This window comes from Poromitra crassiceps (assembly GCF_964638095.1).
Source record: "Poromitra crassiceps genome assembly, chromosome: 2".
Classification (NCBI taxonomy): domain Eukaryota; kingdom Metazoa; phylum Chordata; class Actinopteri; order Beryciformes; family Melamphaidae; genus Poromitra; species Poromitra crassiceps.
Window position 1 is genome coordinate 44,086,508 of NC_139624.1, and position 20,335 is coordinate 44,106,842.

The 20,335-nt window shown below is 42.6% G+C and overlaps 1 protein-coding gene across 3 annotated transcripts in view; it reads right to left on the reverse strand.

The window, feature by feature from the left end:
• Window positions 1-1,420: 1,420 nt before the first annotated feature.
• The window catches only part of upf2 (UPF2 regulator of nonsense mediated mRNA decay), a gene marked incomplete at its 3' end in the record, with an annotated part of 97,066 nt that continues 78,151 nt past the window's right edge, over window positions 1,421-20,335 (reverse strand). The window contains exons 19-22 of one of the 3 annotated variants that reach the window (XM_083654510.1): window positions 17,225-17,398; window positions 7,290-7,431; window positions 5,757-5,877; window positions 1,421-3,124 (exon numbers count right to left, since the gene is read on the reverse strand). In XM_083654510.1, coding sequence (XP_083510636.1) covers window positions 3,118-3,124; window positions 5,757-5,877; window positions 7,290-7,431; window positions 17,225-17,398 — 444 coding nt within the window. Of the gene's footprint in view, window positions 3,128-5,752; window positions 5,878-7,289; window positions 7,432-17,224; window positions 17,399-20,335 lie in introns of those variants that run through there. The other 2 variants (XM_083654509.1, XM_083654511.1) reach the window with 2 other exon arrangements.

Sequence of the window (20,335 nt, forward strand, 5' to 3'; positions counted from 1 at the left end):
AGGGACCCGGGTGGGGAGTGAGGAAATGCTTGTTTCCCTGTAATTAGGTCTCTAGACAGACGCACCCTCTTGCTGCTCTCAAACACACGCATGAGCAAGAGTGAAGAGTTTTATAAAGATGGGCTATTTTTCATACCTTTATTGTGATATTTTCATCCCAAGGCAGTTCAGAGCAGTGATTCTCAACCTTTTTCATAACAAGGACTCGCAATTTAGTCCACATTTAGGGCTGCAGACCCAACATTTGAGGAGATCTTTTTTCTCTCTGACCCAAGAACATTTCTATTGTTAGGTATGATTTTGTCCTGAATTCCAACACTGTAATGTGCTGTAATGTAGATAACAGTGAAACTATGACCAAAACAATTATTCACTACATACCCGTAAGACTTTACAATAAAAGCATTAGTTAATGCTTACTAAGCATTCACTAACCATTAGTTAATGTTTATTAACTCTAACCATCAACTAACCATAGACTATCAAATAATGCATAAATCAATAGCATAGTTAACATAAACAGCATTAGTAAATGATTACTACATTGGTTAACTGTTAAAGAGTTAGTTCATGCCTGTTGAGCATTTAATAAACCCTTAATTAATGTACTCTTATTGTGAAATGTTACCCTCTAATTGTGTTAACTTCTTGTAAATTAAATAATGGTGAAGTTTAACAATTCATCTATTTGCCTGGGGACCCATGGTGGTCCCCGGACACCACATAGAGAACCACTGGTTTAGATCAGGGGTTTTCAACAGGTGGTCGCGGCCCCCTGGTGGTCTGTGAAGGCATTGCAGGTGGTCCCCGACCATGCATTCAATAAATTTGTACCCTTGTAATCCCAACCCATTTCCTCACACCAGTGGATGTGGTCCTCAGGTTGCTTCTTCAGTCAGAATGGTGGCCCCTGAGCAGTGTTGGGGTAACATATTACAAAAGTAACACATTACTTTTAGCAGTAACTCAGTAATATAACTTATTACCAATAGGATTTCAGTAATATTATACTGGTTACTTTGTCGAGTAGCATGTTACAAATTGAGTTACCCCCCCCCCCCCAAAGCACATATTTAAATAAAGATGCAATCATTTCCTAATCAAATTGTGTGTTTTATGCAAATAACCACTATAGATTACATTAACAACGGAAAAGGACAAGATTTAGAATTTTGGATGGTTTACACTGACTTCAAGACGGTTTAAATCTTTTTTGGGATGGTTGCGGGGCAGCGATGTCATTCTGCTACTGCTGTTATTTTGGTGAAATTAATGCAAAAGTAGTGTAATATAAGTAATGAGTTACTCTACACAGACAGTAATATTGTAAAGTAACTAATTACTTTCAAATGAAAGTAACAGTAATATGTAGTATATTACATTTTGAAAGTAACTTGCCCAACACCGCCTCTGAGTTGAAAACCACCGGGTTAGAGAATCTTTTAATCTTAAAACAAACGACAAACTATAAATTGGAGTCACCAGTGGCCACTTTACTATAACACAGGCAGAGAAATAGCTTAGAAAGCTGGTGCAGAAAAGGCCCATGCAGCAGAATACAGAGTAGATCTAACTATAGGTTCAGCAGACAAAAATAATCCAACGGTATATATTGTAGTCACTGCCGCCACTAAGCGCGACTCCCATGCACACAGATATTGATGTTATCAATTTTGTCAAAAGAAACAAAAAAAAAATCTTCCTCTTTTTACCACATTACAGCACACAAATCTAAATCAACACAAGCTGTATACGTGTCCAAACTTATCTCTTTCGATGCTGAAAGAAAACATCTAGAGAGCTTAAAAAGCAGGGGGTGGGGGCATAGAGAACATGTACGCTCAGGTATATATTATATTTGCGAGCGTGAAACGTAGCTCGGTTGAGTCTCTCCTGGCCTGATCGCCGTGGCGAGTGCGCATGGCCAAACACTTCCTCTGCGTGTGCGCGCCATCCACGTCTTCCTCTACACTGGCAGGCGTAGTCTCTCCAACCCCCCTCCCCCTCCGTCTTTCAGAGCTGCCTTAACAAACAGTTAGGGCTGGGCAATATATTGATATTATATCAATTGTAATATGATACCAGATGACTAAATATCATCTTCGATTTTGGATATTGTGATATGGCATAAGTGTCTTTTCCTGGTTTTAAAAGCTGCATTACTGTAAAGTGATGTGATGTGATTTGAGCTGAACTTACCAGACTGTTCTAGCTCTTCTATTATTTGACTTTACCTACTTAGTCATATCCACATTACTGATGATTATTTATCAAAAATCTCATTGTGTAAATATTTTGTGAAAGCACCAATAGTCATCCCTAGAGTATTGTCGCAATATCGATATCGAGGTATATGGTCAAATATATCGTGATACTTGATTTTGGCCATATCGCCCAGCCCTAAAAACAGTGTGCAGTTTTAGTTAGAGGGGAAAATAGACTTGAACAACAGATGCGTTCCCTACGGATGTCAAGTCCCACCTCACCCCACGCTACTTTTCCACACAAATTCTGTCCGTTGAGTCGCAGCTTTCTAAACTCTGCATCCTAAACGTCGAATGACTTTTCTACTCCTGTGCAGGTTTTGACGGCTGGAGGCGATCCCACCGCCGCCTGTTGGATCCGCCTAGCGGCCATTCGGTGGTTCCCTTCATCTTTCTAGTTGGTTCTCTGGTCCAGACAGGTGGCTGGTTCTCTGGTCCAGACAGGTGGCTGATTCTCTGGTCCAGACAGGTGGCTGGTTCTCTGGTCCAGACAGGTGGCTGGCTCTCTGGTCCAGACAGGCGGTTGGTTGGGTTTTATACTGTGCCGCCGTCGTCCCGGGCCACAGACAAAAAGAAAGGCGGCCGTCCGTCCGACCCCCGTGACCCCACCACTTGCCCTTGTGGATAAGCTTTCTCCTCCTCGTGCTTCGGCCCCGCGGTGGGTTAAGTGTTTGTATGGGTGGGTGGTGGTCTGCCCCCGGCATCAGTGGGCGTCTGGAGGACTCGTTCTCTGTTTCAGACCAGACCGGTCTCCCTCCGATCCTCTCTCTCTCGCTCTTCTCTCGCTCGCTCTCTTTCTCGCTTGTTCGCTGGCTCTCTTACTCGCTCGTTCGCTCCCGGGCCCAGACTCCGATCAGCGTCTCCTGGAGGACAGAGCAGGATGTTACTGTAGGAGCTGCTTCTGGGGCCACTTTTCCCTCTAGACCCTTCTTAACTGACACAACTTAAACGACTGATAAGATTTTGTCCCAGGGTCGTCCATCTGACAAGATTTTAGCTTAGATGTTTGCAGAAAGTGCATGAAACCCATGACCAAAATAGGCATATATTTTGTCATTGTGTTACTTATGGATGGAATTATAGTGAAAATAAATTTCCCCCATTTTTGTTGGGGAACCCCTGGAACCCCATCAAGGACCCCTGGGGGGTCCCCACCTCCCCGGACCCCACTTTGAGAACCACTGCTCTAGACGAGGGGCCAAACCCTGTTCCATGGAGCAGTCTTGCGGGTTTTGATTCCCACCAAACACTACAGCCAGTGTTTCCAGATCTCGTGAGAGAAACAACAACCAGGTCAGATGCCTTTCGCCCCGGGCTGGAGTAGCTTGAAGTCCTGGTTGCTTGTTTCTCTCGCGATATCTGACAACACTGACAACAGCAGCCCGTTTTTCGTGGTTGGTTCTTTCCTCTCTGGTGAAGGTGTGTTAGGGCGTGTGTCAGCGTCTTCCTGGCGTGGAAAAGGCGCTGCCTGGAGCGCTTTTTGTGAGGAGAAAAGCAGATGATAACGTCTCCTACTACAGCTCACTAACGGTCAGGGTCTCTGTCATTGTAGTTGGTTTGCTGGGGAAAAGCACTTTACGTCACTGAGCGCTTTTCTGACAAGCTGAACATTTCTTTTGAAAGTGCTCCACTCTGAGGGAGTGGGGGGACTAATTTAAAACACTCGTTTTAAATGAGGAAAGAGCGCTCGAGCTCAGTACAAAATGCTATATGGACAGTGGACACACGCCCTTAGACAGTGAAATGGGTTTGGTTTGGTTAGAATCAAAACTTGCAGACTGTGTGTGCAGTATAAAGTAGCCCCGTACTGCTCCTGCTAACTTCAGTGGTAGTGAACAGTACATCAGCCTACCCGCTGTTCAGTCACCAAAAGTACACATTCCAACAGCGCCAAAACACTCACATGTTGTGATTAGTGTCTCACCACGCGATGAAATAATAATCCAACTGTACAGGAAACGTCGTCTGATACTATCCAATAAATATTTCTCCAGAGAAGGCGAGACAGTGTGCGGGAGCTTCTTTGTTCTGTTGGTTGCATTCTCCTCTGACGCACCTGTCGTACACTTATTTATTCGCTATCTAATCAATGCAAAATGCCCCTGAAAATAATCAAATAAGATAACAAGTGCTCTTCCTTATTTCCCCAGTCATGAGTACATGCTGTGGGTTGTGTGTGTCTGTGGACGGGGTCAGTACATGCTGTGAGTTGTGTGTGTCTGTGGACAGGGTCAGTACATGCTGTGGGTTGTGTGTGTCTGTGGACGGGGTCAGTACATGCTGTGAGTTGTGTGTGTCTGTGGACGGGGTCAGTACAAGCTGTGGGTTGTGTGGGTCTGTGGACGGGGTCAGTACATGCTGTGGGTTGTGTGGGTCTGTGGACGGGGTCAGTACATGCTGTGGCGTGTTGTGTGTGTCTGTGGACGGGGTCAGTACATGCTGTGGGTTGTGTGTGTCTGTGGACAGGGTCAGTACATGCTGTGGCGGGTTGTGTGTGTCTGTGGACGGGGTCAGTACATGCTGTGGGTTGTGTGTGTCTGTGGACGGGGTCAGTACATGCTGTGGCGGGTTGTGTGTGTCTGTGGACGGGGTCAGTACATGCTGTGGCGGGTTGTGTGTGTCTGTGGACGGGGTCAGTACATGCTGTGGGTTGTGTGTGTCTGTGGACGGGGTCAGTACATGCTGTGGCGGGTTGTGTGTGTCTGTGGACGGGGTCAGTACATGCTGTGGCGGGTTGTGTGTGTCTGTGGACGGGGTCAGTACATGCTGTGGCGGGTTGTGTGTGTCTGTGGACGGGGTCAGTACATGCTGTGGGTTGTGTGTGTCTGTGGACGGGGTCAGTACATGCTGTGGCGGGTTGTGTGTGTCTGTGGACGGGGTCAGTACATGCTGTGGGTTGTGTGTGTCTGTGGACAGGGTCAGTACATGCTGTGGCGGGTTGTGTGTGTCTGTGGACGGGGTCAGTACATGCTGTGGGTTGTGTGTGTCTGTGGACGGGGTCAGTACATGCTGTGGCGGGTTGTGTGTGTCTGTGGACGGGGTCAGTACATGCTGTGGCGGGTTGTGTGTGTCTGTGGACGGGGTCAGTACATGCTGTGGGTTGTGTGTGTCTGTGGACGGGGTCAGTACATGCTGTGGGTTGTGTGTGTCTGTGGACGGGGTCAGTACATGCTGTGGGTTGTGTGTGTCTGTGGACGGGGTCAGTACATGCTGTGGGTTGTGTGTGTCTGTGGACGGGGTCAGTACATGCTGTGGGTTGTGTGTGTCTGTGGACGGGGTCAGTACATGCTGTGGGTTGTGTGTGTCTGTGGACGGGGTCAGTACATGCTGTGGGTTGTGTGTGTCTGTGGACGGGGTCAGTACATGCTGTGGGTTGTGTGTGTCTGTGGACGGGGTCAGTACATGCTGTGGGTTGTGTGTGTCTGTGGACGGGGTCAGTACATGCTGTGGGTTGTGTGTGTCTGTGGACGGGGTCGAGGATGTGAGTCTCACCTTCCTCCAGTCTTGAAGATGAGGTCGGCGTTGGGAGCTCCTTTGGGGTGCTGGTAGCGTGGCCGGCGCTCCCGGTTGGTGTTGGCCGGGGCCGGCCGCTGGGCCAGGGACTGCATCATTTCTGCACCCCCCCCCCCCCCCCACACACACACACACACACACACACACACACACAGGTAGAAGTTGTCACCCATGGTTAATAGTGACAGTTAATGCAGCAAGCCCCCTCCAATCAGTTTTCCTATCTGTGTTAATAAGTGGCGAAGTGGCTACAGCAGCTAACCTCAGCCTACTGCCTGCTGCTGTAGCCACTTCGCCAGGCTCAAGACACCACTGAGTGAGCCAAAGGTCGCTTCTTACACTGTTATCTCCAACTACAGTACAGATAGTCATGGAATTCTGGACAAAATCATATCTAACAATACAATACTTTATGAAATGGGGCTCCATGGCTCTAATGTGAGCGAAATTAGAATCCTTGATATGAAATAGCTTGAGACAATATGATCAAATAAAATAGTCATTATTCTAAATTCTGTGTTCAACTGCTTGTAAATGAAATTATGTTGAAGTTTAATAATCAATAATTTTTTGGGGGACCCCCGAAACGCCCTCAATCACCCTTGGTGGTCTCCAGACCCCATGTTGAAAACCACTGTTTTAAAGGAATACACACGTTTTTGGAGATTGGCCTGTTGTTTAGAGACTTTTCCAAATGGAAAGCAGTCCCTGGCTGGTTAGTCAAATTTGGCATCAGTCTTGTGTATCAAATTTGGGGTAAGTTTCACTGATCTCCTCCTCCACTGGGTATTTAATTCAAATGGTAGGGCCATATGAAATCCGTTATATATTGTTTTCCAAATTCGTTTTTTCCTCCCCCTCGCAATTTTTTTTTTCATTGTAATTTTAATCAAATGGTTAGGATCTATACTTTTTTGATGACTTGGCTCTCACAGACAGCCTCTTCGACATGTTTCTCAAAGTGAAAACCAAGTTGTGAGGTGACCTCAGGGTCCCACGGAAGACCGACCCCCCCACCTCTCAAAACACCCCAATCGAAAATGGAATAATTTCTCTAGGCCTATTTTATAATTATAAAATCATTTAGGGTACTACAATTAAGTCTACCTTTGATTTTGATAATTAGCCTAATTTTACAATTTCAACCAAATTATGGAAAATCCTGCAATATTCCATGTTTTACAGTTGATTCCATTTCTATTACCAAATTCAATGATTCTGTCAGGTTTTTTTGCACTGTGGGATTCACATGGCCCTACAATGGTCATGCTATACCCTGGTAGTCCTCCTGCTCCTGCTTCTCAATGTCCAGGGTGAGCTTCTAAATCACATGGCCCTACAATGGTCATGCCATACCCTGGTACTCCTGCTCCTGCCTCTCAATGTCCAGGGTGAGTTTCTAAATCACATGGCCCTACAATGGTCATGCCATACCCTGGTACTCCTGCTCCTGCCTCTCGATGTCCAGGGTGAGTTTCTAAATCACATGGCTCTACAATGGGCATGCCATACCCTGGTAGTCCTCCTGCTCCTGCCTCTCGTTGATGTCCAGGGTGAGTTTCTTCATCCTCATGCGCTCCTCCTGCTCGGCCTGCTGCTGGTTGAAGTGGTTGGCCGCCAGGTGAGACGACAGGGGCACGTTCAAGATCTTGTACTGTTGACCAGACACACAAAGCAGCGTTTCTTTATTTACACTGGAAAAACTGCCATACACAGACATCAATAGAGTTCAACCAGCAGTGTGTGTATACACACATGAATGTGTGTGTGTCACACTCACAGGTCCATAAATATTTGGAGAATGACACAATTGTCACAATTTTGGCTCTGTACACCACTACAATGGACTTGAAATGAAACAATCAAGATGTGCTTTTAAGTGCAGACTTTCAGCTTTAATTTGAGGGTATTTACATCCAAATCAGGTGAAGGGTGTAGGAATTAGGGATGTCAACGGTTAACCGTTAATCGATTAACCGTCGCTAACGTCGTTGTTCGGTTATTGCTGTCGGTCTATCAGTTTTTTTTTTTTTTTTTTTTTTTTTTTTTATATATTTCCTTGACATATTTCAATATATATGTAGTGTGTAAGAGTGTGTAAGTGTGTAGTGTGTAAGTGTGTAATGTGTAAGTGTAATGTGTAAGTGACGTTATAGGATAGTTATAAGTCATAAGTGATAAGTGTCATAAGTCATAAGTGTGTAAGTGTAAGTGTGTAAGTGTAAGTGTGTAAGTGTGTGTAATGTGTAAGTGTAAATGTGTAAGTGTAATGTGTAAGTGTGTAGTGTGTAAGTGTGTAGTGTGTAAGAGTGTAATATATATAATATATACTGTATATATATATATATTTCAATATATTTCCTTGACATATTTCCTTTCCTTGTCAAAAATATATTTCCTTGTCATCCATATAAGAGCCAGAATGATTTTGGAATGATTACCTGATCAAAATGTGGCAATAAACTTATAAATTTCAGCAAAGCCAACAAAAAATAAAGGCATAATTCTAACACAAAAAGCATTAACATTTCAGCATCTAAATAGACACGCCTTGTTTGGGCATGAGCTCATTGAGTAAATAGAAAAAAAACAAAAAAAAAACAAAAAAAAAATGTAATATTAAAAAATTATGAATTAACCGATAGGTTAATCGATTATTAGCGTCGGTTAATCGAAAGTGAAATTAACCGAAAATTGACATCCCTAGTAGGAATTACAACACATTATATTAGTGGCACCCCCTTTTTAAAGGACCAAAAGCAATTACGGTAGACAAAGTAACAGAATCTGCCTGTAATGTTAGCCTGCAACTCATATGCTACAGCTAGCTAGCTGGCCAAAGCCATGACAAGAGTAATGTAAATGGAATTAAATGTGTCAGACGATGGTTTGTATGTGGAAGACAAAGCTACTTTCAACTGCAGCAGACAAGGGATTTGGCTAGTTACTAAGCGCTAAGGTTAGCATCGCTAGCTAACTAGCGCTTTAGCTAAACTAAACCAGATTCTGGGAATAACGTTAACCAGCATGGACTTCAAGGATTCAAGCTAGATAAAATGTGTGTTAACAATTTTGTATTAGCTAGAGCATCTTGGCAGCCAACTTCCTAACAACAGCTATCTTTAAGAAGCTAACAGCAGCTATCTGAATACATAAGAACAGAACACTTATGTAAGCATCAAGTGTTTCCAATACATTCAGAATACTGCCTGCCTGTCTGATCTGTCTTATTGAAATGATTTCACACTGTGAGATATGTCACACTTTTTTTTAATCTGATGAAGAGCGTGAGTCCCACCGTTGAACACATGATCTCCTTCGGCTTCACCTGGCGGACATGACAACAATAAAAACATTCACATGGTACATACTTAATAATCCAATCAAAATGACTCGTTAGAATCAATTCAGATTAGAGGTCGACCGATATGGGTTTTTCAATGGCCGATGCCGAAATTTAGAGAGCAGGGCGGCCGATATATAATGCTGATTATTTATTTATAAAAAAAAAAACATTCGATAAAATACGATTTAAATATAATAAATTAGAGTATTTGGGTAAAAAAAATCAAGTACCGGTAGTCTATATTTCCATTATCCATTCATGCACATTGAAAATCTAATATAACATTATACTATACATCTCATAAGATGTTATCTTAGCCAGTAAAGTGACATGTTTCAGATTTTTTTATGAAATAGAAAAATACATTGGGTTATGCAGTATAGATTTCAGTAGTGACTGGTAGGCTATAGTGAGAGCAGTATGTCAGAGACCTCATTCAACTGCATTATTCTATACATTAACCATAATAATGATAATAATAATAATAATGTAGCTGTTTAGATTTGCTGTCATTTGATGGGAGAAGTGTGTTTGCAGAAGATGATGGTCACTGAGGAAACTTAACGTTAGGCTTATGGATGCATAGAGTAAGACTCACATTCCTAGCTTTCAAAGCTCAATACTCACTAACTCATACGTTTACTGTCTGTAATGCTTGATTGCAGCCAGGGGTAGCCAGGGGGGATGCATGTAGCCTACTGTGAAACGCTTGGGTTGATAAGAATATAACATAGACGCAAGCCAGTTCAATCTCTCCTCTTCCGTCTCAAGCGATGAGTCAATCCAACGGTATTTACAGCAGGTTGCATAACAAGAGCTCAAAACCTTTTCAGCGCATTAACAACTGTCCCAAAGCATGTTTTTGTATGTTCCGTTTGTATGAACTTTTGACAGGCTCGGGTAGACTGTATAGGAGGAACGCTATGCTATCTCTCATTAAACAGTAAACACTGTACACACACGCAAACGCACGCACTCACACACACACACAGAGCTATTTAGCCTACTAGGAAGCTAACGTTAGCTAGAGACATTCCTTCAGCAAAGCACTGTTGACAAGTTGATATAGTAGCGTTAACGCTAGCTTTTGGACTCGTGTTGGTAACCCCCTTGTTGAATCTCTAAGCCACATTAACACTACAATGTTAGGATCTGACCTTCCGTTTCCCAGAAAATGTCAACTTTTCTCTGATTGGACAGTTTGAGGTCGCCACCAATTTTTATCCAATCAGAGAAAAGTTGACATTTTCTGAGAAACGGAAGGTTGCATCGCGATGCCTGTAAAGAACTATATGTATTTTATCACCCCGAATCCAATGCCAATAATCAAATACATCAAACCAAAATAATAGTGTAACTCTAGACCGGAGTACAGTATTTACTAGGGCTGCTCGATTATGGCAAAAATCATAATCACGATTATTTTGATTGATATTGAGATCACGATTATGTAACACGATTACTCATTGACATTGAGAACATCATAAATTTATTGAACATTGACACTGGCTTTTCTTTTTAACATTGAATGTCTTTGGATTTTAGATATAATTGAAAATAAATAAATAAATAAGTGAAAATAAATAATAAAAGTGCAAAGATTTAGAAATAAAATAAAAACTAAAATAAATAGACAGTATATGTAGGCCTACTATGTTGCAGTGAACTGCCACAACCAACTGCAACTATTCATCTACATTCAATATGTTGGTAAACATCTGAACTAGTAGTCCTTAAACCTCAAATCTAACCAAATGAGAACGCTATTGAGTAACGTTCGTTTACATTACATTAAATTACTCATTTGGCAGATGGATTTATCCAAAGCGACTTACGTTTAGGTTCATAATAGGCTATTGTTAATGTTTATCTGTGAGCTCGTTAGCTGTTGAATACAGTATGCGTTCGCATTGTAAAGAGTGTCCTGAATCGATGACACTTTGCGGTGGCAGGAGTAACTAGATAGGGCTTTGTCTTTTTGTTCGTTTAGCGTTATTTCTTGGTCATAGACCACTTTGTGAGTGGATTTCAAGTGATTAAACAGAGGGAGAGGTCGTGTTGCGGGGTGCTGCCACGACCGCGCATATCTTGACAGGTTGGGTCAAAACTCGCATCGCAATTCCATGCTGTATATTCGCATCACTCTTGATTAGGGGTGTCACAATATATCGTCCCACGAAATTTTGCGATAGTAAAACGTCACGATATGTATCGTTGAGATGAAATCTCATATCGTGAGAAGATTTTTTTTTTTTTTTTTTTTTCTTCAAAAAAATAGACTAAGAAACGTCTGTTTGTTGAAGTTCAATGTGTGGAAAGTAGTTCAGTTGAACAAGTCTCTGAAGAGACACATGAGAAGTTATACAGGAGAGAAACCATTCAATTGAGTTTCTGGCAAAACTGTTTACTTGACAGGAAAAACTGAAGATGCATAAAAAATAGATTAAGAAAAGTCTTGTTGTTTGAGTTTGAAGAAAAACTGAAGATGCATAATGAGAATTTATACTGCTGAGAAACCTTTTAGTTCAAAGTAAATCTAAGTGACGGTGTAACTCATTCTATTTCAAGATAAGCCTTATCTCCAATCTCATGTTTTTTCTAGTTGTTATTGTAATAACAATTTCCCACAACAGCATGTTTTGTATTTGTGCATTTCAAATAAAATACTACCGTACTTTTCCAGTCATATATTGTCATTATTCAAGTTTAAAAAAATATTGTTAAAATCGTATCGTATCGTTATTGTGAACCCAGTATCGTGATACGTATCGTATCGTGAACTGAGTGTATCGTGACACCCCTACTCTTGATGTGTAAGTTACACATCAGTTACACATCAAGAGCGATGCGAATATACAGCACGGAATTGCGATGCGAGTTTTGACCCACCTGTCACAGCCACAGACTTGGAACAAACAGTGCAAGATATGCGCAGTGTAAGGACCTTTAAACTCGGCGAAACCATAGTGTTTCCACCCCACATACGTTGTTTCACCTCTCTTCGCGACCAGCAGCTCTCTTTCTGTGACTTCTGTCATTTATTCTTGTGCTACCATGGAAATAAGCGGGGAGGAGAAACGTGCAGTGGCTCTTCACACGACAGTCATTTCACAACTCGAGCTGGTGTGCTTATGGCTTTGGGGGAGGGGCCGAGCAAAGGAAGGGGTGCGCTTGATTTATAACACAAGACAGAACGAGAGAGACAAGAGCCGCAAAATCGTTTGATGTCGATTATCCTGTTTTCATAATCGTGGACAGCCCAAATCGTAATCATGATTAAAATTTGATTAATCGCCCAGCCCTAGTATTTACCATGTGTTTCTATGTGGTACTGACAAGGCTGTTCTGCAAATGCAAATTCTTCTCTCAGTTAAATTGCCATGTGGGGGACTGAGGAGCTGGCAACAAGCTGCAAGACCCTGTGTGTGTGTGTGTGTGTGTGTGTGTGTGTGTGTGTGTGTGTTTGTTTGTTTGTCAGGGAGTGACTACAGCTGTAATCCAAGTACATCCTACATAGAGGTAGTCTCTCAAACACACACACACACACACACACACCATAACAAACTCTTTTATTCACATTGCGGTGAAGCTAGTACAGCAGAGGGGGAGCTGGGTTTATAATGGGGTGCAGAAAGAAATGTCATTTCCTAAATGTGCCCCCCCCCCCCAATTCTCATATTAAGCTAATTTATTTTGCGTCTATGTCCTTAAGACAGTCGAGCAATGTGTAGACTGCCCTATTAAAGCCGAGTGCGCTGGCAGAACACTGGCCACACCCTACAGTACAAGAACCAGGCACTCTCTGCCCTCAAACCACACATTCCACCACTGCCTGCCTACACACACACACACACACACACACACACACACACGGCTGCAAGTCAAGAGTCAATATTATCCATGGGTTCAGTGGGACAGTGCTGCAGTTCATTCAGTAGGAAGAGGGTGTAAGAGGAAAGAGTGTATCTCTCCTCTCCAAGTGTATAGAATCCACTTTCAAACTCTTACCGTTTCTTTATGAAGCTTTGTCTAGTCTTGCTTCTCACTATGTTCTGGACCCTTACAGGCAGCACCACTAGGTCCCTTAGGTCCTCTGGCCAGGGGCTTTCTAGGTTAAAGCTAAAGGCTGATTGTGCTTTTGCTACTGCAGCCCCTACACTGCGGAGCAACCTTCCTGAAGTGTGAGCTTAGCACAGGGGTGGGCAACTATTTTTCATGGGGGGCCACATGAGAAATCCAGATTGTTGCTCGGGGCCGAACAAATATTGTCATGCCGTAACCCATGGATGGGCAAATTTGATGATAGAGAGGGCCACAAAAAAAAATGTCCTCGAACGGCCGAACGGCGCCAGCACGCGAAAAGATTTGGGGCAATTGAAGCCAGGGTAAGATGAATACCTCATTTTAAATTAACAGTTGTGATGTCATTATTCAGTCATAACCACCAATATTTGATCCTTTTCTCACTCACTCCCATGTCACCACCTGCTCTCCCTGCAGGGCTTGAAATTAACTTTTTTGACCACCTGCCAATATGGCTGCTAGATTTTAAAGTTACCAATACCAGCCAATTAGAATTTCCACTAGCCGAAATGTTTTTCTTGAAATAAACCAGAATATGAGTGGGTTAATTTAAGCATAAGTATAAGTGGCCCGGGATTCTCAAAGCCTGTGTTGAGGGTCACACGAACAAAAATGCACTCTTGAAGCTAAATAAATCCAAAACCAACGAGTTAATTACCGTAAATTTCGGACTATAAGCCGCGGCTTTTTCCCCGTTTTTTGGCCCCTGCGGCTTATATAACGGTGCGGCTTATCTATGGATTTTTTCAGCAAACGGCCACTCGGTGACCTCCAAAATCGATGGATTTTACAGGTTACACAGCTTCATCTGCACATTTTATGTGCATTGCTTTGCTGCTTGTTTTTTCGATTATTTTTTTGTAAAGCACCTTGAATTGCCTTTGTGTATGAAAGGTGCTATATAAATAAAATTTGACTTGACTTGACTTGACATCATTTGGCGGAAATCAACCGGCATCACGGTGAACATGGCGCTCAGCTAGACAGCTGCTACACCAGACCAAACAATATGTTTTAGCGATCTGATCTAAAATGAATAAGGTGACCAGAACCAACTGAATAACTTTAAAGAGTGGGGCGAATGTCTGCTGGAAGAAGCACAAGACTGAAAACCAGTAAGCAGAAAGAAAAGAGACGAAGCAATCACCGCCATGAATGAGGAAATGACTCACCTGCTGGAGGCTGGAGATACACGGCTTGGGCTTAACTTTTACTCCGTGAAACACTATCGATTAAGTCCGACATCGCTCAGAGGTTTTGAGCAGCTTGAAAACAAGTTTGAAAACGTGCAGAAGTCCATCCACTCACTCACTAAAGAAAATAAGGCAACCGTGAACAGAGTTTCTAATGCGGAAAAGCACATCAGCGCACTGGAGGACAAAAACAACACAGTGAGTCCGAAAATGGATAAAATGCAAAAACAAATCGAAATCCTGCACACGCAGGTTGATGACTTAATCAGCAGGAGTAAAAGAAATAACATTCGCCTGATCAATGTAAAAGAGGAGCTGAGATTGGTGACATGGACGCTTTCCTTGGCAAAATCCTGTGTTACATCCTGGACCTGAAGGAAGGCGAGAAACCACAGTGGACAGGGCACACCGGGCGCCTCGGCCACGTCCAGACCCCGGCCTGACACCGAGGGCCATCTTCATCCGCCTACTCCGCTGGCCCGACCAACTCATCCTCCAGGCTGCGGGGAAGAAGCCTCTTCCCCGCAGAAGGGTACGCGCTTTTTCGTCCGGCAGGACCTCTCCGCGTTGGTGCAACAGAAACGCGCAACATCATTGAAAAGGTTAAAGTCAATGGATATCGCTTTGGCGTAGCCTACTGTACCCAGCGAGACTCGTCATAACCATTGATGGACAGCGGCGGAACAAGAGCTCAAAGTGAAACTGCCGAATATCTTTTGAGTTGGACTGGTCAATAGTACTGTGAGTAACTAAAATAAAAAAATAAAAAACGGAATTCTCTCTTCTTTAGCACTCTTTCTAACTATAAATCCACTTCTGTTTTAATTTCCTCTCTTGCCCTCTTTTCACCACACCGCGGACACTGTGTGCACTGTAAAAAAAAACACAGGTGGTGTTGTGTTATGTTGTTTTGTTGTTTTGTTGAAATGTTAATAAATGGGAGCTTCCTCAAACAGCCATCTCTTTCCCGACAATCCCCTCTGTGCACGAACCCTTACATATGGTAATTAAACATTAAAACACAATAAAAAAAAAAAAAAAAAAAAAAAAAACATTAAAACACCTGCGGCTTATAGTCCGGTGCGGCTTATATATGTAACAAACAGGCAATTTTGCTGCTGCGGCTTATACTCCGGTGCGGCTTATAGTACGGAAATTACGGTATTTAAATTTCTACTTCAATGTAGAACAGTCATTTCTTACACATGAGATTACTTTTAGCCTTTTAGTCATAAAGATTATTGAAAGATATTCCATATTCCAGACTGAATTTTTTTTTGCATTCCAATTCCGGGCCCGCGGGCCGTATTTTGCCCATGTTTGGCTTAGCAGAACACAATGTTATTTAAATTTATATATTTGTCTGTTTACCTTATTTCTTGTCATGTTATCTTTTTTAGTGTTTGGCTTGACTTAAACATCAATATATCAATGTCAAATTAATTGGGATACCTTGGCATTAGCCAACCTGATGATTCTGCGAGCTCATGTTCTATTTGCTCTGGCAGATGCGTCTGGCCACCCTCCCATTCAAACAGATTTACACCCGGCCTGAAATCTGCCTGGACAATCACAAGCGTTTGATACGATGACGACAGAGGAGCGCAGATGAGGCATTTCCGTGCATATCAATCATACCAATGGCGAGAGGCTGATCCTGGCAGGTTGTGACTTCCCTGACATATAGAACTACCAAATACTCACCCTTAACACTTATCAGGACATTAACAGGAGGGCTTTCAGCATGGCAGACTAACCCAAAGGCAAGGTTTATTTAAACCAAAAAAAACTATATTATGACAGTAATGCTCACTCACTCACTCAGGCACACAGCAGTGTTTCCTACAGGATTTGAAGACATCATGGTGGCTGGACCTTGGACCCTCTAGGGTCCAAGACCTAGACCTAGACACTCTAGTCCAGGCGACTCCCCCAGAAGACAATTTAGTACATTTTGAACTAAAATGCATCAATCTGGTGCATTTTGAGAGCAAAATGAAGAGACTAGATCTACAGTATGAAGAACTACACACATCACATGAATATCCTCTTTACTGTGCTGTGGCTTTACAATGACGAACAAATTGTCGCTCTACATAAACAAAGGTCAAATAAAATAAAAAGGGAATTTCCTAACTTTGATTGGAATGGTGTTCAGGAGTATGCAGTCAGCTAGTTGAAATTAATAAGTGGCAGTCAAAATCTATTTGTGGTCTGGGACACACTACACGCATGCACACACACACACACACACACACACACACACACACACACACACAAACAAACACACAGTGAGCAGAAAATGGTTCTCACTGTCAACTCTGCAAAAAGCACTTACAACACTATTTTAAAGCATATATAAAGCATTTATAAAGCAACAAATTTAAAAGGTCTTGAATTTGAAATGGACTTAACGGTCTTAATTTTGCCTAAATTGATTTATCAACTTGTAATACTTTTCAAGACCCCGCGGATACCCTGTAATTATCGTAGTGACCTAAAATGATTTCCTAATCGTAAAATAGGCCTTGAGAAATTATTCTGTTTTGGATTGGGGTGTTTTGGGGGGGGGGTCGGTCTTGGGGGGGACCCATATGTCACCTCACAACTTGGTTTTCACTTTGAGAAACATGTCGAAGAGGCTGTCTGAGAGAGCCAAGTCATACAAAAAAACTTAAAAATAAAAATAAAAACAAAAGATCCTAAGCCCTAAATGAAAATGAAAATCGAGAGGGGGGGGGGGGAAGGGAAAGAAATCAAACTGAATTTGGAAAAAAATAAAAGGGATTTCATATGGCCCTAAGTGTGTCCTGTGTGGATGTTACCTGCTGCTTGTTGCCTTTGCGTGTGAGCATGACAAACTGCATGGTGTCGGAGATGTCGGTGTCTGCCTCGGCGGTGCACGCTGGCCCGGGGCAGCCCTTCTTCAGCTGGCTCTTGAGCTGGAGGGGAATAGCCACGTCCAGCTGGTGCACCTTCACCGCCTCGCCGCTGCGCTGCTGTGGACACAGACACACACACATCCATATCCTGCGATCCTTCACAATAAGAGGTTACTAGCTTAACACATTGAGTGCCAGCCATTTTTTCATCCTGTAGGTAAGTTGTGCCAGGTTTTTTTTTGAGGATTCTGGCTCATTTTACAAGAGCCGAGGATTATTTTCTGTTAAGAATTCATGAACACGAATCATCTAAAAATAACTAATAGAATGTGTGCTTTCTCTGTCTAAAAGAGTTAGTTTGCAGAGTTAGTAGTTATGTAGATATTAGCCGTTGAGTACAGCATGGTTTCAGCGTCTGGAAATTTATTCAGAGATAAATGGCTTTTTGTGAAATTCGACAGAACAGTCACTTTAACCATTCATTTTTGGCATCAGTAAGACCGTCAGACATTCTAAACAATAGTTTTGAACAGTAATTTCCTCCATAACAACAGGAAACACCCCTCTCATTCAAACTCCTCCCTCCGTGTGTCTTCTCCTCCTTCCTCCTGGCTCTACAGCGGGCGTGTCAGAAGCGCGTTGCTGCTGCCTGCCTGCCTGCCTGCGTGCCTGCCTGCTTGCCTGCGTGCGGACGCTCCTTGTGCGAGTCAAGATGGGCCGGGGAATGCGTGGGCGATGGGCAGATGTTGATTCTGGCCTTTCTGAGGTGTTTCAAAGTGTGTTTCACCTATAATCTATTTTGCAAATCGCTCTCCGCTCTCTGTGTGCGGCTGCCTGCGCGGCCGCTCTCGGGCAAGACAAGTGTGGAATGGATTACTGTAAAATCGCCTCGCCATTTCCTTGAATGAATGGCTTGCTCCCGCGGCAGTTTTTTCTTTGATTTCGCTCGTCTGGGGGAGCACTGTCAACACTTAGTGGGTCGGTAAAATAGATTATACACATTCTCTTGCTCCAATAGTGATCTCGAAGATGTAAAAGTTGTTGATTGATGTCCCACCGTCAAAAAAAAAAAATGTTTATGTAAGACGAGTTATTTCGGCTCTGGCACTCAAGCGTTGGATTATGTAAGACGAATTATCTCGGCTATGGCACTTAACGTGTTAAGATGAACGTTTAATGTAACAGTCAGGGTTCATACACATTTTGACCAATGGATTTCCATGACTTTTCCATGACTTTAAACCAAATTTCCATGACCAAACATTTTGTAAAGTCTCGGTGTATACATGAAAAAGTCAGAGTAAAGATATTCTATGTAATGTAACTACTAACCGATGACAATAATTGAAAAACTAACATGGTCATTTAGTACTAAAACACGTTACTAGCCCCAACACCGACAACAACAAAGATCTTAGTAGGGCTGGGCGATATGGACCAAAAATCATATCTCAGTACTTTTAGGCTGAATGGCGAAAGATGATTATATATATATACAAAGTGGGCTAGATTTTCAATTGTAAATTGAGCTGGGCGATATGGACTCTTACAAAATATATTTACACAATGTGATTTTTGATAAATAATCATCAGTGAATAATGATATAATGAATAACGTTAAGTGGGTAAAGGCAAATAATAGAACAGTTAGAACAGTCTGGTAAGCTCAGAAAATGACTTCACTTTACTGCAGCCTTTAAAACCAGGAAAAGACTTATGCAATATCACGATATTACCATAACAAAATCTAAGACGAGATCTCATCTAGTCACAATATTGGCCAGCCCTAACCTTGAGTGCCATGCAGAAATGCTGAGACACAATTTGCAGAAAAAACATTATTAAAGTTGATTATCCATCTGCTTCTTTAAATGGTATAGACCTTATTCGATTGACATCACTCACGTACGGGCACGCCCACTGCCGCCATGTTGTTGACATAGCGCAGCAGCTTTAAGTGACAGCCTATGTAAGAGCAGCGTTTATAGGAAGCTAGCCGCCGTTAGCGTTACCTGTATCGTTCCAATTGTGTTCGGATGGTGACCTGCGTTACACATGGCTGTAGTAATGACAGCAATAAAGTCCCTGTGGTTTGTTTCTATCTCTACCGTCCACAGACGTGAAGGGAGCGAGACGGAGGATACGTCAGCACACAGGAGATGTGTCGATAGTTAGGAGAGACAGGTGAAACTTTCTGACAGCTCCTCACAGCAAAGTCTGTTCACCTCGTTTTTTCTTTTGTTTATTATTACAGGCATTAACGGCAGCATACAAACAACAACTCTGGGGTTTTTATTGCTGTCATCACTATCGCTATTTTGTAATGGAACAGAAACGACAATAAGGCTGTTACTATAGTTGTCAGCTGCAGGACGGTATGTCAATAATATGGCGCTGTCCGGGGTTAGCGAATAAGGTCTATAGTGACGATAAATTACTTCATTTGAGACACGCGCGCACACACACACATGCACCTGACCTCGCTGATTGCTGTGTTGACTGACGTTCTGGTTCATTGTGGATTTATAAAAAAAAAAGTTAACTTAAAGTTTTATTTTCCTTTTAGTACCATACATGTACAATAACAGACAGGCATTGGTCATGACAGTGGGACATAGATATATAAAAAATAAAAATAAATAAATAAAGTTCCAGTTCTCTTTACGGGGTTAGTATGGTGTCTCTGTGTCGATCCTTATCGGTTGTCCACTTGTCCCATTTCACTTCAAATTCTGTTTGTTGAATTCTCAAATTATGTGTGAGTCTCTCCATATCGAATATCTCCTCTACGATATCACTCCAGTGTTTTTGCGTGGGTGGGTCTTCCTTACACCATCTCCTAGTGATTGCCTTCTTGGCCCCTGCTAACAAGACTTTGACCAGATACTGGTCCTCCCGCTGGACATTTTCACTAGTTAAGTTACCCAAATAAAGCACCTCCCATGTTTTAGGTATCTCATATCCCAGTATTGTTTTCAGTTCTCCCCATACATCCTCCCAATATTTCTTAATTTTATTACCACTGTGGATTTATTTAACGCTACTGTAGTTTGA